The following is a 23,922-nucleotide window of genomic DNA, read 5'->3' as shown; positions in this document are numbered from 1 at the left end:
GCAAGAAAGTGGCCAGTGGGTGAATGAGTAGCCTCCAACTGCTTCACCGTCACGTACCGTATGGATATGTTGAGGGATGAGATTCAGTAGGAAAATGATATTCGTTCTCTCGCGTTTCTCGTCCTCTTTGAGAATATAATAACATCCCAGAAATCGGATGTAGGAATAACCTCGTGCATAGTATTAGGTTAGACTACGATTCATTTCTCCCCTTAGACTTTCTTGCAGTTTCACTTCACTAGCTGCCTTTTCCCAATTCTAGCATTAATAAAAGCTGTTATTCGCTCGCTCAGTTTACCTGTCTCTCCGCCCTTGAAGCCGCCCCTAAGGCCAGGAGTATTTCGCATCCTCTAGGATCTGTCGCGCTACTTCTGCATCTACCGTGACATCAGCTCCACCTTATCGAACCTCCATTCTCCAAACAACTCAAGATTTCTAGATTATCCTTGGCTGGTTCCCGAGGTCCCGTAACCTCCCTTCACGTTGAAGTTCTGGGGTTTATTGATTCCTCTCTCCCAAGTGTCTCATCATTTCGACCGCAACAACTTGCAAAATCAGAAGTCACCTTAGGCGATCTTTCAATATTATATCACCTTTGAAAACAAAGTAAATCATGGACAATGCCAATGGAGAAACTGGTAAGTTGGCCAAGTCCTACTCGCGAAACATGAGCTTACATGCCTAGTATCTCGCCCTACTAGTGTTGCTAGCATCCGTCTCGAAGCCTCGAAAGAAAAGTTGATCAATGCATCCGCTGGTAAGAAAATTACAGTCCCTTCCAGGATGACCAAGCTCACAATCCTTACTAGTCAACTCGAATAACCCCGTATCCTCGAGCCTTGATTCCGCAGGCGCTACAGGCGCTGCAACCGTTGCTAGAGGTGACGATATGGGAGCCATCAAAAACAAAAGCGACTTGGTGTCGCCATCCGAGAACGAAATCACAGTTTCACCCATCCAGGAAACTCCTCCAGTAATGGCAAAGAATTTGGAGATCAGTCCTCATGAACTAGTGAGAGGTAGTGCGCACGCAATTGGGCAACAATTCACTCTATTTCCTAAGCTGTCAGTGGAACTTCGATGCATAATCTGGAAACTCGCTCTTCCCGGCACAAGATTCGTAACTATTCGGAAAACAAAATGTCTCGGCGATGGGGTCGAACCATACTGGGAGCCTGTCTGTGCAGAAAAAGCTCCAAGCCTACTCTTTGTCTGTCGGGAAGCCCGAGCCGAAGCCCTCAAGACGTATGTTCCAATCAAAGGGACCGTACCGGAATCGAGTGCGATATATTGCGATTTCAACAGAGATTACGTCTGCTTTGACAACTATATACTCTGTGGTTGCAAGTGCCGTGCAGAGGAACATATGTCCGTTATACTCGAGCAGCTGGTCGCTCAAATAAAGAGCGGACGGCTTTGCTACGTGGCGATGTCAATATTCAACGTCACGTACTTACGCGATTACCATCAACCTACGTCCTACATATTTCAATACCTAAAGGAGCTAACAGTGGGCCTTCCATCCCAGCACCTTGAACCACACCTCGAAGGGGATATTACCGCAATTAAACGGATCCTAGTAGATGTGGAATTACTAGCGCCAGTGACTAAAAATGTGCTGAGAGAGATAGAACTTACGTGGCCGGCCATCATGAAGGTTGGCCCGGCGTGGAAGCCACCTCGAGTGTCGCTGGGTGTGTTTGGTTTCGGATGCCCTCCGAAATTTCCTAACGTCTTCTACAACAGATATGGGCAAAGGCTTATGTAAATCGGCTTTTAGCTGGGTGCGGGTCTTTGCGGACTTCTATGTCTAGGTTATTGAGATTGCCTTACTTGACCATGCTTCGGTTTAATATCCATAGTGAATCGAAAGGGTAGAAGATAACATGATTTCTACTCTCTATACTTCGCTGTAATCTACCTTGATTGCGACCAACGCTACCAGCACAGTCCCTACCCATAACCAACTTTACTCCATCATATCCACCTCCATGGTTATATTTGCAAGTCTTTAACCATCCAATCCCAAGCTATGTGTGTGGATAATACATTCATATCCCTCTATATCTCTCGACATCTATCATCCATCTTAGAGTACGCCTCTAATTTAGCCCTCTATAGTTGAAGCTGACGGAGGAGGTGTCAAGAGTCCCTACTTATCGAGGAAGTTGTCGGCAAAGGTGAGGCATGGTGGGTATGGTGGGCATGATGTTAGCCGTGAAGAGACGATTAGCGTAGTTGGCCTGCTAGATAAACCCATGTTTTAGACCGGGTGCTACTAGACGGCCAAACATTTCTCATAAGTAGTGGTGCTGGTAGAGGTGGCATGTAGGCGCCAATAGATAGATATCTTCACTGCAAAAAGTTACAATATTATACCCCTATCTTCCTCAATCCAGTTCAACCAACCGCCAAATTCGATATATTAAAATATCAGTATCCTAACGCCCCTATTTCACCATAATCAAATACAACAGCTCTCCATGCATTTTTTATTCGTTTGTATACGAGTTTTCAATTTAGAAAGAAAAAAACCCCTCTGATATAACACATCTCCTTTTTAAAGTAAACTAGCTTCAATATGAGAATAGTTTAGTGGAGAACCTACAGCTTTCAATATATTATAATTAGATTTTAAGCTATCTAAAAAAAAGTATTTATCTAAGAACAATCTTGATAGAACAATACTCAAGAATACCTTAAATAAAGTTATTTACTTTATCCCTTTTTTCTAAGAAAAATAGATGAGCAGACGGTTTTTAGTGAAGCCATCTAGTTAGAGTATTTGAAGAATCTTTTAGATAAATTAACACTTGATCCGACATAAGTTTTTATTCTTTATATTATATATATATACCTCATTTACCTATGTTTTCACTAAATATATTTTATTAGAGAAAACCCGGTGTTTGGTCTAAATTAGTGTATTCTTTTAGGTACTGCTAACATTATTATTAAAAAATCCACTATTAATTTACTTTACTAAATATTACTATACTATACTTTACTTTACTTTACACTACTCTACAAGAGAGTAGTTACTCTATTACAAAACAGCTCAAAAAAAAGGGCTTAACCCTATAAAGTTAATTAAAATTTTTAGCAATAACTTTCAATTTTTATTTATCAATCCACACTTACAAGCTACCCAATTTACATACATTTATCCCCGGTTTCAATTTTCCACTATCAAAACTGTCCCCCTCCCAAGCCGCTCACATAGCGTCTAAGAAGCCCCCAGCTAATTTTATTTTCCCCATCTATGATATCTCCACAACCTTCTTCGTCTTCGCAGTTTGTTTTTTATATGAAAAATAATTGGACATCAAAGAAGAGCAGCGCCCTAAAGCTGTCGCAGGAAACCGGTTCAAGCGTATGGAAAAGAAACATGAATTTATAACTAATATTTATAAATGTCATTTCTATTTATCCTCTTAGGGCCCGTATAAAAAGTTCAACTATCTGTAGAGAATATCACTCAGGTGCGAAAGGAGTAATGGATAATTTATCCGCCAACATAGCTATTCCCATCTATAATATCTCTACATTTTAAAAATACAAAACAAAATTCAAACCCAATCCCTTTTTCTTTTTCCTAACGGCTTTTACGTTTTGCAAGAACCCAATTAATTAATTAAAAATACAACTAATCAATTCAACCAATTTCACTAGCAACTAATAATCTAGCAGACGCCCTTTTTCAAAATTCCAAAAGTAAAAACCTACTTACTTACCCTTGTACTAGTGAGCCATGATTCATTAAGTTCCCTGGCTTAATAACCAGCTTGACAAAGTAAGGAACTATAGGAATAGCTAAAGGATAATAAGAACACAGCAGAAGAAAGCCAAATAGGCAAAGAATGCAGAATTTGATATGGAGTGAGGGGGATTGCGGAACTGGCTTGAATCTGTATCCTACTACATATCGCTCTAAATGCCATAATATAAATAAAGTACATACATAGTAAGTAAGATCTTACACGGAGGGCTATTTAAAAAGAAAAACCCCCCAAATCCCGCCGCCTTATCTATTTAAGGAGTGTTCGTCTTTCACGCACAGTACAATCAAGCTACCTGACTAACCTCCATCCACCCACATATCGACATAATTTTTTTTTCCGCAGCCTCACGATGCACATATGTTATTATTACTCTTATTTAATTTACCATTCCCATGGGACGGGAATCACGGGATGTACATCACGTCAAAAGCAAAAAAACGCCGCAATTCTGCGCTGGATTTAGTGCCCGCGTGCCAGCCAGCCAGCCTGCCGGCCTGTTGCCTACAGGCCGAAGCCACGGCTTAGGGTACTGTAGGTCCTCGATATTAAGGAGGATTTATTATTAGGGCAGCTGAGGATTTTTGTATAGTAGGTGAGAGCGGCACGATAGTTAAGGTAGGTAAGTTAATAAGGCTGGTAAGGCTCCAGGGCGCCGTGAGCGCGGCTCATGGGGTGAGTGAGTGAGTGAGTGAGCGGGGGAGGTTTGGTCTGCCTCTGCCTGCAGTAGAGTACTACTTTGTAGTGCGCGCACAAGCCTGCAGCAGCACTGATGACGGCGATAATGCTATTCCAGCTCAAGCTTTTCGCGGTCAGCAGTATCGGTACCTGCTGACATGCTGACTTGCTGACATCAAATAATAACAGCCATCATTATTTCGAGGTCCTCTCGCACGGAAAAGACAGTTCGCGGGTGGAAGAAAGGTACATTTGGCTGCTGCCTACTGGGAGTTTCGAAGACCTAGCCAACGATCTCGGCCGCTCTCCCTTTTTTCCTGCGGCACCCGAGTGCTACTATGCCACAGTAACCATCCTCAATCTGTACAGTACCTTGTTGGGAAATATATTCCCGAGACAAGTGTGTCCTCCTGGGTTTCGGCTTCCTTCGGCATGAACGGTGAACGAGCAGGATTTCTTCACGATGATGATGATGATGATGGTGGTGGAGGTTTCGTTGTTCGGTCATGCCCGCGGGGCGCTGCGGACGGAGAAAAAGCATGACCAAGTTTGTCTCAACTCAGCCACAGGAGCGCCACATAACTTATTGAAAGAGGCAGTCAGCTCATCCGGAGAAAGGAAGAATGATATCGCGGAAAAGTCAATCGACAGCTGATGATTGGCGCCGGGGGTTGCGGTGGGGATGCTGGGGATGGGGGGTGTGCGAAGTAAGCACTAATGGCTTCGATGCAGATGTTCTGGAAAACTGCCACGATTCGATGGTTGATAATGGTGATTTATTAATAATATTCTTAGTGATACTCCGTACAGCACAGTACAGCGTCGTAAATCTGTTTGATGGATCCATCGGGCTGACGCGGACTGTGGAACCTGGGACTTGGAACCACCAGCTCGGTGGATTTCGGAGGGTTTGTTAGATAGGTTCATTAAGTAGAGATACAGGAAATGGCCGGATGTCACGGGATTTGTCACTGAGATGGGGTGGTGTGGCTGAGAATGTAGTGGGTTGGTGTGAGCTGGAGAGTTTGAAGTACGAAGGAAGTGCGTGAGCAGCTGTGTGTCTGTGACTCAGAGTGGCAAGACAAAGCATGAAAGCGCGCGGGTAGTGGCGAGTGGGTGGTGACACTGGTGAGTCGGAGTCGGATGCGAAAAGGGAAAAAGGGGGGCGGGCGAGATCGGAGGAGAGGATAGGATAGGATAGGATAGGCAAGGTAATCACACGGTACGAAGGACTAATTCCCCAGTCTTTGTTGGACCCCGGGATGGGTTGGGGTTTTCTCTCACGAGAGCGAATTACAGTGCATGGCCGGCGGCTGCGGCTGCGGCGACGCGATGGAGAGTCATATCCGTGATCAAGGCTGGACGGGGGCGAAATTGATAATCAGTGATGATGTGTTGGTGTCTGGTCTCCTCGGGGATTCTCCTCGGTTTGCCTTCGGTTTACGAAGTCAGATACTGTAGTTGAGTCACCTGATATCGTTATCTGGCCAGCTTGGCAAAGGAGAAGATACAGCACCGCACAGCACAGCACAGTCAGCTCAGCTGGCGATTGGGGACTCATTATCTCGCCGTTGAAGCGGGGATGGGTGAAGATATACGAGCATACCCGCGGACTACCGGTGGTGCATGCCTTTTCGACTTTTGCGGCCATAATGTTGTGTGTTACCGGAGGATGCGGCTGGCACGAAAGGTACGAGGTACGAAGGCAAATTACTGCGGTTCTTTGATCCGACACCGAACGTGACGGGCCGCGGGCTGGTGATGGCAATGCTGAGGCGGTTGAGTCATAGGGGGGAATCAGAATGATTGGGTTTGGTGAGAGGTGCGAGGGGGAATGATTATCCGGGCCCCGAGGCATGGCCTGTCTCTTGGAGGGCAAGAGATGATATCCTTGGTTTGGAGGTGTTACTGGTCTAGTAAAGATGACCCGAAACACTTTGTTTGTGTTGTGTTGTATTATTGTGTTCAAGTTGTGTTATTAGTAAGGTAAGGTAAGCTAAGGTGAGCCTGGTGAGGTGAGGTGAGAAGGTGCCTCACAAATGATACTTGTAGTAATAACAGGACGACTAAAACCGGAGAGATGCAGGTAAACCCGGCCACACACAAATAAATAACACACACTACAACTCACACTACAGTACAGCTGTACACTATGAGCATGAGGCAGAAACACGCTGCAGCAAAGGAGGGTTTCCGTGTCTGCAAGCGTCGCGCCGTCCAATGATATCGGGGAGTTCCTGTCGAGCGGGGAAGTCGAGGCTGGCTGTTATTGGTGTGTGATGGCATGGATACGAAGCAGGAAGGCCTTGATAGGCCGCCCGCGAAAGGAAGAAAGGAAGAAGGGAAGAAAGGCAGAAAAGGCAGCATCATTTACCTGTATTCCCTGGCCGTGGCATACATATCCTCTGGCGTTGGTTTCCCGGAAATACCTGCCACCGGTCTGATCTGCGGTTTCTGTCTTTTTTTAGATGACGATGCTCCGGTATCTCTCTGTACTGTGGTCTGTAGAGGGATCTCTCCGCAGTCAGCAGGCAGGAAAGGCTGTCTCCGGGCTCCGTCTCAGCCTGATCGAGGGGGCTGAGGGCGGGTTGGATGGCTTTGAAACCATAGATGAGACAGGTGGAGTTAATAATAAATGGGCTCGATGAGTAACAAGTACATGTCACACTCGAGCGACCTTCGTGGGCTCGGTAGGTACTAGGCACATCTCTGCCCAGCGTGCCAGCCAATGGCAGCGCGTACGTGTACGTATCGAGATGAGTCGATCGTCCGAATGGATGCGCGACGTGGCGATACCTACGTTCGAGGGGCGGGCGGATGGTGGCAAGTTGCGGCCTGGCTGCTGGTTGCTGCCCTGAGCTCGGCATCAGCTTCACGGTCGTGACTCGAGCAAAGCGGACACGACAACGCTTACGAGTGTAATGTCCTGTCTGTTTCTGGTAGGCGAAGAGGAGTGAGTGAGTGAGTGAGTGAAGCACAGCATAATTCGGGAGAGGCTTAGAGGGACGACATTCGTCGTTCGAAACCCTTGGATTAGTATGAATTTTAGGTGCTTGTTTGTGTCGCACATATTTCCGTACAGTGCGCAGTGTATTCTCTAGGCTACACAGCGCTACACAACACAGCAGAGCACAGCACAACGCAGCGTTGCGCTGCACCGCACAGCTCAGCAATTGACCTGTGCATGCATCGCCTTTGGCCTTGCCTTTTCTTTGACTCTGCTTACTCCGGCCGTCCAGGCGAAGGCGAAGGCGAAGCCAGGCAGGCGGGGCGGCGGGTGAGCGAGAGGGAGGGGTCAGAATAGAAACCGGATCCCTTTTTTCGCGCCTAGCACCTAGTAGTTAGTATACGTACTCTGGAGACACTACTTTGGCAAATCATTAGTTTCGGATCTCGATCGCAGAGATAGGGGGGAGGCGGAGGGGAAGGGGGGAAGAGGGGGCGATAAGGTGGAGTCATTGCTCTGGAGATGGAGATGGATATGGATATGGATTATGGATATGTGGTTATGGCTTGGTAGGCAGTGCTCTGGGATGGGATCCAGGTTGCATCGAGGATCGGAGGAGGCATTCGAGACGGCGCTGGCCGAGTGCAGTCCAAACCTTCAAAAAGTTGGCGGGCGAAGGCGACTCCGACGAGGAGGATGCGGCCGAAATGGCACGAAGTAGGATGGAGTTTACTGTACTCTGTACGTTAGCAGAGGAGCTTGTGCTCGAGCATGTACGTATGTATGGGCGATAGACTTTCGAGTGCGACGGCGATAGAACTTGCTGAAATGAATGACTTTGGTGTTCCTGAGCATGGTGTAGGTACCTAGGTACCTAAGGTAGCCATGTATGAGTGCGGTGCGAGCGAGCACTCGGGGGGGCGTGGCTGGAGTGCTGGTCAGCGTCATCAGGGCGGCTGCTGAGTGGTTGGACGAGGCGGAGCTGCACCTGGAGTCGTGGGCCGAGCAGAGTGGCGGGGTGGACATAACGTGAGATACTGGACACGGTGACTCTTCTGCCCCAGCCCAGCCCAGCGTGCACCGACCACCACCATGGGTAGATCACCATCGACCTGTGGTCGCCAACCAACCAGCAGTCCCGGCTTGCTCAGCGCCCCCAATGACCCCGATGCCCCCCCCAAATTCTGCCCAGTGCCCAGTGCCCAGCCACGCTGCAACCGAATCCTCCTCCCAGACACCACCCGCACCCGGCAGGCAGTACGTACTTCGTAGTGTAGTAGTGAGAACTGAGCAGCAGTAAACAGCAGTCAAACAGGAGCAGTACTCCAGTGCCCCCCCTTCGCCCTCGCCCTCACCCTCACCCTCATCCCCAGTAACCATACACATCTAGATGTGTATAAGAGACAGTCCCACCCCTCTGCGCGTCGTCCACTGTGTCCGTCCCACCGCCACTGGAGTATGAGTCCACACCACCCGCCTCTCGCCCTCGCCGCTCCCTCCAGCGAAAACCCCCCATAGCAACAAAACCTCGTCCTCGCCCGCTCCCCTTCGCCTTCGCCTTCGCTTTCTGCCCTCATCACCGCAATGTATGATTCCCAGGTCTAGACGAAAGCGGCTCTGAGAAGTCTGCACCAGCACCCACCGCCACCCACCGCCGACCCCGTTATCATCTATCTCTCCATCTATTTATTCCCCTATCTATATCTATTCTATCAAACAATCATCGCGTCCCGTCTACCGCAAACTCGCCTCAGTCACCATCCCTCTCTTCGCCTCCCCCCAGGGTGACTGATTATTGACGAGACACACACCACCACATCAACTGATCTGATCTCCCACAACACCACACCACAACCACGCAACTCTCGCCTTTCTACCTAACTCTTGGTTCCTTTTTGCCACTTTCTCTCTGCCTTCGCGCCTATTTTTTCCTTCGAATCTTTGTTCCTCTAGAGATACCCCCGTCCCCACAGGACGCTGCCTTGCCTGCCTACTCCTGCTCCTCCTACCTGCCTGCGCGGATTCCGAGAGGAACACCCGCCGCCCACGCTTGGCTGTCGCCACTGCCACTGCCTCCGACGCTGATACCGACCCTGAGCCAGAGCCAGAGCCAGAGCCAGACGAACAGTCACACTCGCTCAGTCTGAGTCCCTCTGAGTCGACACCACCGCCGACAACAACAACTACCACACCACTCACTCACTCACTCACCACGCGCCCCCTTTAACTTCTCTACCTAAATACCTCCCTAACTCCCCGTCGCGCTTCAGCCACCATCGCGCGATACAAGACCACTCCACTCAATCCTTCAGTTTCTCGTTGTTTATTAACCTCCCTCGATCGCCCGCTTCCCGCTGCTGCATTCACCAGCCACACCTCTCTCCCTCTCTCTCGACACTCTCCCTCTCGACCTCTCTCTATCTCCCTCGTCCTCATCCTCAGTTCGCGATCCATCTCGAATAAATACGTACCTTGGGGACTCCCCCGCCCGCCCTGATGGTCGCTGGTAGCCACTACTAGCCCATCATTTACCGCCACCGTTACCATTTTCATCGTCGAAAAGGGTTCATCATGAACCTCGCCCTCTCTAAATTCACCCCAGTCGCCAGTCTTACATCGTCAGCCGGTTTTATCGTACGCTCAGAGGTCTCAGAGACTTCTTTGCGTTAACTTGGTCCCTCCTTCCTCCCTCGATCATCCAGCTCCCGCAACGGCACTCGTGTTGTTGCATGAGCCTGTATCTAGTCAGCAAGGTTTCACGGATTCAGTTATAACGGTTTAATCGATTTGGCTTTGTACAGACGGCGACTGGAGCTTGTTTTCTTGAAGATTCAAACCTCCTAAACCCCTCGAAACAAAAATAAAACCCCGAAGATGAATGGCCGCGAAGATGATTCGCCGCCCTACATCGCCCTCTACGGAAACGGCCACGGCCCATACAGCTCCTCAATAGCCTCCTCAGCCTCGTCCTCCTCCGCCTCCGTCTGGTCCGATTCCGCCTCCCAGTCATCGGACGACTCCTCAGTTACCAGCACCTCCGATTCCGAACCCGCGGAGACGTATAACTGCCCACCTTCATTTGTGGCGGCCACCAACGCCTGCGAAAAAGAGATATCGGTCGCAACGTACTGGCCCAAGAAACATAAATCTACCCAGCTCCCACCCCAACAGCAGCGACAGCACCCAAGAAGAACGAGCGCGGAAACCTCGCTCCCGAGATGCCCCCCCTCGTTAGTCCGCCAAAGCGACCGAAAGGTCAGCTTCGTCGATAGCCTCGTCGGTAAGATAGAATTAAGTACCTTGAAGTGTGTCCCCTTGCTCAATATTCCCCTCTAGATTCTTCCGCCCAGATTGTTGAAGCCATCTGGCCGCTGTCGTCCGTTGTTTGTAGAAACGATATAGGTAATAAGGGTGTTCTTCCGCTCCGCACATTCATTCAGGAGACGCTGCGCAGATCAAGAACAAGTTACTCGACCTTGCAGGTTGCGTTGTACTACCTGATCCTGATTAAGCCGCATGTGCCCAAGCATGATTTCACGATGGAGCAACCCGATGATGCGCACTCGATCCGCGCTCTGCAATGTGGTCGACGAATGTTCCTTTCTGCTCTGATTCTTGCATCCAAGTATCTTCAAGACCGGAACTTCTCGGCCCGTGCGTGGAGCAAGATCTCTGGACTGAACACTTTGGAAATCAACCAAAATGAGATGGCTTTCCTCTTGGCCGTCAACTGGCAGTTGCATATTACTGATGCCGTCTTCCAACGCTGGACCGACATCGTTCTCAAATACACTCCCACGCAACCCCCGTCTGCGGGAGCAGCGTGTCCTCGACTTGCTGAGCAATCGGCGAATTGGAAATTAATAATTCTTAAGCTCAACCCCGCGTTGGATAACGTGGATGGGATCTCACCATCGGTATCTGCTAAGGATAGGTCTATGCCTCATTCTAGCCCACGGTCGCTCCCACCAATGGTTGCCGACCATGCCACATTTGGATATGGTTCGAATGAATCTACCCCAACTCCAAAGTACTACGCACCTAGTGTTATGGAGCCTTGTCTTCCGACGAGCGCTCAGAGCAGACCCGCACCAGCCCCTGGCCTGCTGCCCACCCCAAGGCTGACGCCCCAAAGTTCCGGATTCAACACTCCTGCAGTGAGTGCGGCTTCCTATATACTCGGCAAATCGGCGATGGGTTGCGCTATGGCTCAGGCATCAACTGCCAGCGTCTCGCAGCTGACGGAAAGATGGCCAACCTCTTCGCCTCAATCATACGTCTGCCGCCGGTCCTCCTTGGCCAGCTCGGTCTCTTCAATGTCCTCGCCAGAATCAATGGTCTCGGACACATCATCTCGGTCCTCTCGGTCCTCTTCGATCTCATCCGCCTCGTCTTTGATGAGCGCGCCGATCTCCACGAAACTGGATGTTCAGGCGCGCTGTCGCTACGCGAAGCTGTGCAGTGAGAGACAGACACGGACCGTCATTGCTCCCGTCCCAGAATACGGCGATAATGGCCCAACCTCATCGCCAGAGTCCTACACCGGCCCAGTTGGCAAGGACTTTGTTGATTTATCGCTGGATACTCCATTGGCAAAAAGAGACCTTGACGCGGATTTCTTCTCGAAGGACGAAGAAGCCGCCCGTGCTCTACAAGAACTTCACAACCATCCCCGGTCTGTAGACTCTCCAAGTAGAGCTGGCGCGAAACGTAGTCGCCCCCAATCAATTGATAACTCTCTGCAAGAAAATGTTAGAGAGATGTTGAGCGGCCGTTATGAGTCAACCGCGAGTAATTGGTCCGAGAACCTGACCAGGTCACGTGCTCTGCGTGTGACCTCAAGTCTTCAACAAGTCGGTGTCGAATCGACATCCAGTGCGTCAGTCGGACGGAAACGCGTGTGTTGCGCGACAGAAGCTACGCGGAGTCTCCCGCAATCAAATAACCTTCACCCAGCCCTAGGCGGCTTTGGCGGCCCAGGCATGTGGGAAGGAATACTTAATTAATCAAAAAGCGCCATCCCTTTGAAAAATGGTCAAGAAGGAAATCCGCCCTATACATATTACATCCTCGCAAAATGCCTTTTGTCACAACAGTTACACCTTTTCTTTTGTTTCACATCACCAAGGTGGTGGGTGGGGTTGGGGGTTTCGTCGGCTTGCATACACAGGTACATGCGTGATTTGCTCTTAGGGGATAGGCTAGCTGGGGGTTGTTTGCGGGTTCCTCGAATCTCATCATTCAGAAACTGCATTTTCTCGATGGAGTTTTTAGATGGGATAAGATGGGGATTCCCGATACATACATACATACAGCTTGCAGCGTTTTCTTTCGGAAAGGCATGGCATAGCATGGATATCTTTCGTTATGCATGGTGGGCGAGGCCAATATGTGGCGGCGGACCTTGTACGTTAGTAGTCGTAGTAAGTAAGTAGCTGAATGGAGAGAGATCTGATCGTAAGTTGAGTCTTTTTTATGGAGTTTGGTGACAATTGCTTTGTGTATTGGTTACAGTGAGTGGAGTCGAGTGGCTTTCGATACCCTCAAGTGAGATAGTAATGGCTCCGACTCTGGCACGACCTTGATGGGTTTGAGTTTATTAGCTCGGCATACTGCTCCCCACCAGAGGGGTCAACGGATCCATCCATAACCTCATCAAACAGCTGCAAATGACGACTCGCGTCCAATGGCCTACCGACACGCGGGATACAATCCTCTAGATCGAGGAACTTGGCAAGTAAGTAAGTGGAAGCCCTCGCCATCTTAGATGACCCGGGTCATATTTTTGATGGCACTTACGTAGGTACGTACATACCTTGCCTAGGAATGGAGGGTATCTTCAGAGTTTTCGTGCTTCTAGTATTTGTCCATTTTATGCTAGCTTAACTGGCCCTCGACTAGTAGGTAGGTAGGGTAGGCAGGTGGTTCATTCACTCTTGTGTTTTCATGGGCTTACATCTTCCCATCTCGTCGTCATATCTCCGGCTTGGCAACAGGATGCTTCGATGCTGGATTATTCCTCACCGTGCTAGCTGTATTTGTACTTTCGCCAGTAGCGAGATAGAGCTCTTGGTCTAGATTTCTTTCTGCCCCAGGTGGGCGGTTAATGATTATAGGGCATTAGCTTGTTTGCACAATATCGTTCTTCTCCGAGGATTCAATAGGACATTGATGGTGGTGCAAGATATTATGCTATGGCTTGATTTGGAGTTAATCTAATGCTATATAAAGTGATCCCCTGGGTATGAGGATTTTCTGAGCAGGAGATCAGATATGCGAGGGGGTCTGTTTTCTGTGCGCTTATGAGAGACCGTCGGAGGCTGGTGGGCCGCGGTAGACTGTGAGTTATGGCGGTTAGTTATGGGATTGGTAGTGGAGAAGGAAAGAGGAAGGAAGTGAGGATTTCCTTTCATTCGCATTCTCATACTCCGTCTCACCTCGCTTATCCACAAAATGGGGGAGTAAAGGCCAAGAGGAGAAAACGAGCGAGGGCAAAAACTCACCCCTCCTAGCATATACCCCATACCACACAGCACTTATCATCAAAAACGCCACAAAAACCACACTCGCATAATTCATACTCGACGCCGTCACCGGCAGCAGATTCGGCAAGCTAAACAGCACAACCTCGAACCCAATCCAGCATAAACTCACCACGTTAACCAACGTTCCAACGAGCGATCCGCAATTCCAGCGTGCTTGGCTCACCTCCCTTCGTCTGTCCCAGAGGAGGGATATGGCGATGGGGATCGCGTATGAGACCGCTAGGGCGATGACGCCCACCGAGATGAACGCCGTGAAGGCGCTGCTGCTCCCGAGGTTGATGAGCCCGAGTGCCATTTGCACGGCTGTGACGAGCAGCAGGGCGTATACCGGGGCATTGAGCGTTTCGTTTACCGTGGAGAAGAGCGCTGCGCCGGGAATGGCGTCGTCGCGCGCGAATGCCCAGGTGCAGCGTGACGCGGCCACCGTGATGCTGATGCTGCAGAACATGGTGACACCCAGGACTAGAAGCGTGAGTCCGAGACCGCCGCCGCGGCTGCCCATCACGGCGTGGAATATATATGGGAGGGCTTGTCCCGAGGGCGCTGACACGATGGCTTCCAGCGGTGGCAGCGTGGCGCATATGGGGATGATGAAGAAGAGGCCTGCGAGGCCGCCGGTTGGGATGCAGAGGGACATTGCGAGCGGGACTTTGAGGGCTGGGTCGGATACTTCTTCGGCCATGGAGGAGATCATGCCGATGGCCGAGAATGTGTAGGCTGCTGGTAACAAGCCGATGAAGAAGGTGAAGCCGCCCCAGCCGGAGAGGCTGGTGTCGTAGTGTCCCAAGGTGTAGGCTGCGCTGTGGCGGCCGACGTCTGCCTTGACGGATAGGGCAACGAGGATGATGAGGATGCTAATGGCTGTCCAGCCGGCGCAGATGGTGTCGACCATAGGGAGGAGGCGGTTCCCAAAGGTGCAGATGAAGAGTGTGATGAGACATATTGCGTAGAAGATCAGGAGGAGTTGCCAGGGCGTGGCAGTGAAATCTTCATGGAACATGGTAATCGTGGCGGATATCAACGAGGCGAAGCCGAAGTTCACGGATAGGGTGATGGTCCAATTCCCTATAAGCCATATCCACCCCGTGATAAAAGATAATTCCGTCTTGTGTCTCTTGGCGATCTGGAAAGACCACTGAATGGATCGGGAGTTAATATTTCCCCCCCTCTTTAGGTGGGAGTTTAGGGGTAAGTGGCTGAGGAGGAAAGTTCAAGGAACGAGAGACATGTTCTTCGGCGAAAAGCCTCAAGCAACCCGGTTATCACTTACATAGTATGGCCCAGCAGACGTCGGATATCTCGACGCTAGCTCGCCCAACGAGAGAGCGACACATTCATCGAGCACAAGAACAACCAGCCATCCCACAAAGATAGATAGTTGGCCGCCGCCATAAATGGCTACGAGGAGCGGACTGCCCTCGCCATAGGGAATAGCCGCGATGGCGAGCGTTTGGAATAGTAGGGTGAAGAGGGAACGGTTCCGTCGCAGTTCCGGGGTGTAGCCTAGGGCGGTTAAGCTGTCGAGGTCTTGGATGCTTCTAATGTCAGATCTTGCGGTTGTTTTGTTTGGAGGTGTTGCTGTGGATGTGCCTTTTTCGTCGGCCTGGGGTGGGATGACTTCGAGGGGCATGATGGCGTTTTGGGGAATGGAGAGATCGGGATGGGAGATTCCCGGACGTAAGATTGCGGAGAGGAAGATATCTTGCGATTTTGATTTAGTCCCGAAGATTCTAGTTGAAGGTTGTTGGCTGGTTGTCGCCCTCAACCTCACCGTTTCCGGTTCAATTTGCTATCGTCATCGCCATCCATCGCAGGGGCAACAGCAGGCGAAAGATCCCTCGCGAAGACCAACGAAAACAACAATTACCCACCCAGAAAAAGTGGGTTATACAGTATTTGAAAGGGCATCTCCACTGGATGTTTCAAAAATCCAACAAGCAGGCATGGATTGGAACCCTCAGCTCGAGCTCAGCTCTCATGTTGTGTAACGGAAGTACCCCTCAGCCACCTATCGGAGGTTGTACAACCCCGGATGAATAAAAGTAAGTCAAATCAACTATCAAGGACAATATAACAATTAGGCGGAGAAGCAACAAGGGCTTTTGACGATAAGCGCCGAAGGACTTCTTTTCATGAGCGTACTATTTCTCCTACCCTGCATATGCATACTATGTTGGAGGTTTTCTGCTCGAGCTGGGCCATACCGGCCAAGGTATCTGTAGGTAAAATAGGGCTATCTGTCGCCCCTGCATATGCAGGGTCCTTATATGCGAAGACGCAGTACATAGATTGCGAGGTAGACTTATCTGCGCAGGTACTTCTACTGTATTGCCATATGTGGTACGAGATTCCCGTGACTAGGATGGGCGGAAAAGTGGTATTAATACTGAATGGGCATGGGTCCACCAAACTGGGAGGGGTTGAAGAGACATGGGAATAGAGGGTTGACGATGATACATACGCAGCTTTCTTGGTTAGTATCGCAATAAGACATGGGGAGAAGGTTTGGAAGTAGATGCTGCTCCATTTATGTCAGCGATTATGTTAAATCACCGTTCTAGGAGAATGAAAGTGCATATAGAGCGGTTTAAGCTGCCATTGCCTATCAAATGAGTCTCCAACCTCGGAAATATCTATGCTAGAAGTACCATCCCTGCAAAGGCCGGCGGTGTTAGTAAACACCATTTTGATTTCTACGTTGGGGATACTTCGCCCGTCTCGCAACAAAAACTTGAAACTCAGAACACATATGATCCCAAAACCGGTCGCGTGGATTTAATGAACGGCCCTAGAGGCATAACGACGAGCTGATTGATATCCCCGTCAAAGAAAACGTCACTATCGATAACCTTCCTGGCAACTGTCTCGTTTTGGGCCAATAGACTTGATACGAGAGCGCCTAGGATACCACCAACCGAATGGTGAACGAAGGTAGAAAATAGATGTTGACTGAAGCTGCGGAATCTAGTCAGAAAGACATGCTTATAGGGCGGGTTGGCGACCATAAAACCTACAATGATGACAGGAAATCCACGAGAAATAGAAAGCGCAATTGTCTCAGCCAGCTCGGCTGATTCTCTGGTGTGTATGAAGTGTTGAGGCCCTAATGATATCGAAGCCACCTACATATGGGAGATAATAACTGACAAGGAATACCTGCAGCGAACAACATCCAATAACCGACCACCAAGGATGACATGAAAGCTGTCATACCATTCTACCGGTGTGAGTACCCACCCGATGTAGACAAGACTAATAGTAGTAATGACGGGCTAGAAGATATAGTACAGAGCAAGACAATATTGCATCAGTGAAATCAGATGCCTGTCATTCCTTAAGGATGGCTGGGGGGGATTGTGGAAAGGAACAAATTGACGACCAATCTTTGTATGCAAATGGGGGATATTAAGAGATAACTTTCTTCTATATACGATATAGGGTCTCTTATATTCAACATTACTTTGATATGAACATTATATTAGGTTGGCCATCTCCGGGTGATGGCAATGCGGGCAACACTCCGGCGCCGCTCTATTTCCCAAATAGGTGAATAAAAAGACCATCCATGCACCTATTTCACCTTGAGGCAATCTGTGGCTCAGGGCCCATTATGCAGCGGTATCGTTGAGAGGCCCAAAAACGCCTTGCGAGCCTCATGGCAGTGTTAGTGGCTAAGACGCTAAGTTGATCAATTAACATCCGTGTGTTCCAAGGTCAACCGAGCTGCTGTATTGGGACACGGGTTTTGCATCGTTTTTAGTTTCTCTACGTGAAAGGGTATATATAGTGGGTGGTGACCCCCCCACGCATCTTTCATAAATAGAATGATTTCGCACGCAATCTTTGTAGGCAGGATGAGCATTTGGTCACTTCGAGTCTGCCAGATCCCATCTCCACCGGAACGTGTGGATAATCTAACGAGTCTAAATAGCCCGCCTGACCTCGTTCTGCGGTAGAAAGTTATCGCAGAAGCATTTCTGACCTTAATATGTCACCTGAACCTTCCACGAAACGATGGAATTTTGATGACAACTCGTCTTTAACGCACATTTCGCAACCACGACTCCTTCTCCAACGAATGGCGTTTAGGTATAGTTTTAGGTATTCTGCTACCAGAGATGTCGACCTGTTTCGATCCTCGCAGCGTTGAATCTCTCAGAACAAGCAGCTGACGCCTGCAATTTCATCAAAATATTCCCACCACGACTGCTTTCTGACTTCCGCGGAGTTGTCAAGTGTCAACCATCGCCGTTCAAGGAACGATTCGAGGGATCTGAGAGCCTCGAATGATAGATATACCGATGTTTTCTCAAGGCTTTTTCGAATGGCACCCCTCTGTTCGGGAATCACGCAATGGGATCCGATGACCAACATCGGGAATAAAATGCAGTGGTGAAGTTTATCAGTGAGGCCTGTCCCACCGATGACCCCTATACCGCTTGTCACAGCTTGCTGGACCAAAGGATGGTCGACATCGAGACTACTCAGAGCTCGGTATAGATACAATGAAGCGCTAAAGCGGTATGCCGAGCAAAACGCTGCCCACGCCACAGAATCTGTAGTGGTACTGGTGGCATGTTGATCGGCTGCCTGTTGATCTAGAGACGATTGAATAGACGCCAGTGTGTCTATCTCGACAATGTCTTTGCAGGTTCGAACCCCAGCGCCAAGATTCGCCAGCCGTGCCATAATGGCCATTGTTTCAATGAAAGGATTATTCGGCTTGACGTTTCCCCACCATGATTCGCTATTTCCGAATTCAGCCCAAGACGATGGTTCGAAATATGGCGAGTCGCCGATTAGTAGGGAGTGGGTGAGGTCCATTGTGGCAAATATTGACAGCATCAAAACCGGGAGCTCCTGCTTCAACTCAAACACGCTGCGCGCCCCCGCCCATAGCTTAAGAATGGCCTTTCCTCCGACAAGATGGTGGTGTGTTGCGGAGGTTGAAACGGGTTCGATAATGCCGTCGAGGATACACAGTAATACATTTGCAATAAACAAACTGCTTGTAACTTCGTCGGAATGCGCGGTCATCAATTGCTCCCGGAAGACGCGTAATGCGCGGTTCCGGCTCTGTATCTTTTGCAAGACGAGGGCTTTCCCATCAACACTTCGGTAGGCGGCATGGGCATTAGCGACGGCGATGGCGCTTTCGAACAAGACTGGGTCCTTCTCCAGGAGCTTCAGATCAATGGTTGGCACAGTATTTGTTAAGTTGAAACGTGGGAGAAGTTCGTTCTCGAAGTACATCAGATAGTGATCACTGTTCCGTTGCAGTGTCGGCTTCTGATAGAGTGGGACCTTCTGCCCAGCAAACCGGCCTCTGGACGCTACACAGTCTGTCCATTTTAGACGGAGGGCACCATAGTCACAGCGGCGCCCAGTCTTGGTGCATTTGACGCAAGCGGGCAGGGTGAGATCGCAGATAACTCGGCGCTCTTTGCAGGACCAGCAAGATCCCTCAACGGTGCGGATGCGCGGCGGCATGGAGAAGAGAGGGTCAGGAAGGCATGAATATGCCGTGCGATACTCGAGAACTCGTACGTAGGATTTGGAGGGAGAGAGAGCAGAGGAGACCAGATGGCGATCGGCATGAGAGACGGAAGTAAGGGGCAGACGACGGGGAACTGTTACTATCTGCTTCTCTTTAGCACAGCCTTGCTGCGGCACTTACTCCGCAATGTATTGGCCCGGTTTGTTCAGCTGAGAAACAGACGAAATAAAGCTCCAGCTTGAAAATATGATGTCCGGCCAGCACGTGCCATAATACTGATTCAAGTACCTAATAAGGTACTCAAGGTACCTGGGTACTCGTAACTCCTCGAAGCCCGCCTCCCCGCGTTGAGGCGTGGGTGACGACGAAGCGAATACGAGTATTCAGATCGCATGTAACAAAGGGATTTGCAACATCATGTCCTTCCTCTCTCGCCTCCTGAGCGTTGCATGTTCACGTTGCGTCTAGAATGTGATTTGGGGTCTCGAATCTCGATGGATGCAAGCACTCCGACAAATGATTCCACGTGGAAATATTCATTGTTCTGGACAACTTCTATGTTTCTTCCCCCATCGCTGCAACCACTATTATGGCGCCCGTACGAAGGTACTGGTCTCGGAATATGACACTGTTAGGATCCCCAGCCCACTAGCACAGTTAATAAAACTCTCCAGTTATCTCTCCGCCATGTACTCGACGCCCGATATGGAAGTAATGAAAACCTCGATCGTCAAGTGGCGCGATGGACCGGCTTCACGAGTGATATGAGTGAGGCTTGGGAATCGAACAGGATTCGGATAATTTCAAGGTCGATAAGTACTTCGTTGCAATTGAGACCTCCCGTTCTAGTTGCTCCAAGGGAGATGGTGGTAGGCTATTGGAAACCCTCTCATATTGTCAATAGCCTTATTTCTAGTTTTGTTTTATTGCTGTTCTTACCTATTATAAATTCCCTGTCTTGCGAGTATGAATTAACAGTAGAGTAGTAAGTTAGCAACAAGGCGCTTCCAAAAGCTTGATGATTTGGTGTTTGGATTGGAGACATTTAACTAAAGCGTGGCGATTAATCGAAGATGGGCGGAGTTTGTTAATGCTCGTTGTAAAGAGACGTCGAAAAGAGCTCGCACAGTAGAGTAAAGTGTGGGTGTGATGAGGAAGGAAACCCGAGAATGCCATATGCCAGGTGTACTAGGTAGGTAGGCAGAGGTTGATGCCCGACCTCTGCTATTAGAGGGTATAGTATTTGATCGGGGTAGTTTAATATAGTACAAATAAACACGACCTCCTTTGTTATACTTGTAATACATAGGTAGGTAACTTCTACCTAGGTGGTATTTATTCTCTTTGGCTTCCCGTGATGCAACAGCCTCTTAAGACCCCTAGAGAAGCTTACTAGTCCCACACATCGCCTCAAAACTTTTCTTCTGCTATTAAATAACATGCCCAGGCTTACCAGCCCCGGTATGGGGGCATTGTACGAATATATCATTATTACCCCTGGATGTTTCTTCTTGACCTTGTGGTTGCCTCTACCATTCCTTGAGCAGGTCACGTCTTCTTTCTAGACAACAGCCGACTAGTCAACCAGGCATATATTGATAAGTTAGGACCCCCGCAATCACATCCCACCTTTTTCTGTCCCCTTAAGGGATGCAAAGCCTCCAATTCCAGTCCATCTTCCTTCCCCCTTTCTCGCTCTCCCTCTATCCGCCTCAACAACACCATATACCTCCAACACCGCTTCACCACGCTTCCTCGCCTTCGTCGCTCCTTCCCCCCTTCTAGAACCTGAACTCTATATTAGCTTCTCGCAATCACAAACGCAATCACAAACTTTATAATGGACAAGCTATTCCCTTTTCCATTCTGAAGCTAGGTAGGTAACTGCTAAACTGGTGACCAATGGGCATTTTCTCTTCGCATCTGGTGAGTTTCAAATTGGGTTTGGAGTGTCGCTCTCACCGCGCTACTCGCTACTCGCAATCACCACACTAGATACGCGCATAGCATATAAGGCTGCCCTCCCACTACCTTCTTCCTCTTCTTTTCTTTCCTCCTCGCTTTGCTCGCTGTGATCATCTCGATGTCTCGCTTTAGCTCTGCACTTTCCGCACGCAGGTCCCTGGACTGTGTTGCTTCCCCTTCCCATGCGTCGGCCCTTCGCGGTCGTGGGTTCATGTCCCACACTCTCCAACCAGCTTCCACCCGTCTAGCTTTCTCGACCGGACCACGAAGCTCTCATAATGCGTCGGCCCTCAGCGGTCGTGGGTTCATGTCCCACACTCTTCAACCAGCTTCCACCCGTCTACCGTTCTCGACCGGACCACGAAGCATTTCGCCATCATCGTCTGTTCACACCATGCCTTCACCTCCTACCTCGATCGCGTCGAGCTTTTCGCCAACGTTGGATATGGGAGAGGCTGTTGGCACCGGGGTGGGCTATATTGGTGACGAATCCCCCTCCTTCCGATCTGTTTGGTCTTCATCCTCCTTTGGTTCCCGTTTTGCTTCTTGTACTTCTGCTCCTCTCCCTTCTTGTCATCCTCCTTCTTGTCCCTCCCCTTCCAATCCTCTTCCTTCTTGGGTTCCTGGCTCTCGTCCCTCTGCTTCGCGTCCTGTTGGCACTGAAGATATCCCGTCAGAACTTTATCATGCATGTGCAAAGTTGCCCGAGTTCTTCTGGAGGGTTCTAACCGGCACCTATGAGACCTCAAGTGAGGAAGAGTCGTCCGTGTCAGACAAGGTATCCCCCGAAGAACAGTCAGGAGTATCTGATGAGGCCTTGGAAGTGTTTGACCCTTCTTGGGTGCCTCAAGTGGGCCCCGTGGGGCCGGACAGCGATAGTAGTGATTCGTGGTCAGGTTTGTCAGAAAGTTCTGATGATATGACATTGTATACAGCCTCACCGTCGCCTCCCTGGACTGACCGGTCCTACGAGGGTAGTGGATCAAGTGACCTGGTGTCGATGGGATCCCCCTGTATTCAATTCTCTTTTGTTCAAGCGTGTTCGCGTGCGAGTTCTCCTGCGTTTGAGTCCCCAAAAAAGACCTATCCCCCTGCGGCTTGGATGAACCCGCATCACAAGCGTGAGTGGGCACCCCGTCTTGAGGAAGTTTATCAGAGAGAGCTTGCCGCTCTAAAGTTCGAGTCGTCTCGATACAAGTGTGAGATCAGTGACGTTCTCTCTGTGTCCCCGGCGGCTTCCAAGCCCCGTACTTACTCGCCAGTTCCAAACGTAGTTCGCCCCGTTTTCCCTCGCATTCCGCAAGTGCGGAACAGCCGGTGGACAAGTCGTCCATTCAATCCTTACTGTTTCCTTGACTCTGTGACTGCTCCCTCGCCTGTTCGTGTTCCTTCTCCTGTTCCTTCTCCTATGACTCCCAAGGCCAGTGTCTATTCGCCCACTCCAGTTCGCCCTATTCTCCCTTCGATTCCGCAAGTGCGGAACAGTCGGTGGACAAGTCGTCCGTTCGACCCTTATCGCTTCCTTGACTCTGTGACTGCTCCCTCGCCTGTGCCCTGCCATGTTCCCCTGACTGCTCCTATTCCTATCTCCTCTCCCATCCCCATGCCCATCCCCTTGCCCATTCCTGTTGTGACCCAGCCGTCAGCCCGGACCCAGTCCGCCTCTCGGCCAGCCCAGCAGGACGACATGTCGACACCTCCAGCCCCGATTCTGAATCCTCATATCTGCAATGACTCCCCTGAGCCATTGATCCTCGAGTGCGACGAACCAGTTCTGCAACTGGAGTCGACAATTATTGATGATGCTAACAACGAAACCCCAGGGATCCCTGGCTCCTGGCCAGATGACAGCACCGACGATGATTCCAATTCGGAGTTTACCAACTTGTCCAATGCTTTTAAGCGGCCTGCCATGTGAGTATCCTCTTCGTGGCCTCCTGATCATCCAATAATGACATATCATATAGTGCAGTCGTTGGCTTGTCTTGTGTGGTCTTGTGTGCCGCGGCGATGCACTCCTTTTGGTAAGTAGCCCATTTTATGTTTTGCTGACAAGTCTAGGGTGCCTAACAATGGTCTACCTTCTCGTGGTGTTAGGTGTCAGTACCCGATTGCTTGTCACTAGGGGAAGCCAACAGACCTCATAATTTCCCGCTTCCATTTCAAGGTTGGTCAACCACCCCAGCTGATTGTATATCTGCTAAAGTTTTGTGGTCAGCAACTTCTGAATCCGGGGAATGGAAATCCACAGTCTTACATTTGGTTTCTTCAATGATGTATTTGCTTTTTTGCAGCTGGTTGACCTTTTCATCATCGCTCAACAGCCACTGGCAGGTGCAAGTTAGTAATTGAATTGAAAATTTTCCCACACCGCATCGACGCCACCGATGGTTTGTCCATATAGACGTGCTGTGCGAGAGGCAATATTTCTCCAAATGATGTAGAAAGCGACTTTGAATATCACAATTCCCGCTCAATTGCCTTCTGGCCTATAATATGCCTTGTTTCGCC

At 49.7% G+C, this 23,922-nt stretch overlaps 5 protein-coding genes across 5 annotated transcripts; 3 read left to right on the top strand and 2 right to left on the bottom strand.

The window, feature by feature from the left end:
• Nucleotides 1-613: 613 nt before the first annotated feature.
• On the top strand, nucleotides 614-1,768 carry BP5553_00945 (uncharacterized protein; the record flags this gene model as incomplete). Its single annotated transcript, XM_032009568.1, has 3 exons — nucleotides 614-638; nucleotides 686-757; nucleotides 810-1,768. 3 exons carry the CDS (start codon nucleotides 614-616, stop codon nucleotides 1,766-1,768), a joined length of 1,056 nt encoding a protein of 351 aa, XP_031873622.1.
• An 8,510-nt stretch (nucleotides 1,769-10,278) lies between these two features.
• Nucleotides 10,279-12,410, top strand: BP5553_00944 (Cyclin; the record flags this gene model as incomplete). The annotated part of the gene is made up of 2 exons (XM_032009567.1): nucleotides 10,279-10,684; nucleotides 10,741-12,410. The coding sequence occupies 2 exons, from the start codon at nucleotides 10,279-10,281 to the stop codon at nucleotides 12,408-12,410; spliced, it is 2,076 nt and encodes a 691-aa protein (XP_031873621.1).
• A 1,215-nt stretch (nucleotides 12,411-13,625) lies between these two features.
• BP5553_00943 (uncharacterized protein) lies at nucleotides 13,626-15,579 on the bottom strand (the record flags this gene model as incomplete). The annotated part of the gene is made up of 3 exons (XM_032009566.1): nucleotides 13,626-13,742; nucleotides 14,059-15,084; nucleotides 15,220-15,579. 3 exons carry the CDS (start codon nucleotides 15,577-15,579, stop codon nucleotides 13,626-13,628), a joined length of 1,503 nt encoding a protein of 500 aa, XP_031873620.1.
• A 2,525-nt stretch (nucleotides 15,580-18,104) lies between these two features.
• Nucleotides 18,105-19,439, bottom strand: BP5553_00942 (Zn2 DNA-binding protein; the record flags this gene model as incomplete). Its single annotated transcript, XM_032009565.1, has 1 exon — nucleotides 18,105-19,439. The coding sequence occupies one exon, from the start codon at nucleotides 19,437-19,439 to the stop codon at nucleotides 18,105-18,107; it is 1,335 nt and encodes a 444-aa protein (XP_031873619.1).
• Nucleotides 19,440-21,529: 2,090 nt separating this feature from the next.
• Nucleotides 21,530-23,329, top strand: BP5553_00941 (uncharacterized protein; the record flags this gene model as incomplete). Its single annotated transcript, XM_032009564.1, has 1 exon — nucleotides 21,530-23,329. One exon carries the CDS (start codon nucleotides 21,530-21,532, stop codon nucleotides 23,327-23,329), a length of 1,800 nt encoding a protein of 599 aa, XP_031873618.1.
• Nucleotides 23,330-23,922: the final 593 nt, after the last annotated feature.

The sequence above is a fragment of the Venustampulla echinocandica genome (genome assembly GCF_003357145.1).
Source record: "Venustampulla echinocandica strain BP 5553 chromosome Unknown scaffold_0, whole genome shotgun sequence".
NCBI lineage: Eukaryota > Fungi > Ascomycota > Leotiomycetes > Helotiales > Pleuroascaceae > Venustampulla > Venustampulla echinocandica.
The sequence above is the reverse complement of the archived record's forward strand: the minus strand, read 5'-3'. Positions and strand labels throughout refer to the sequence as shown.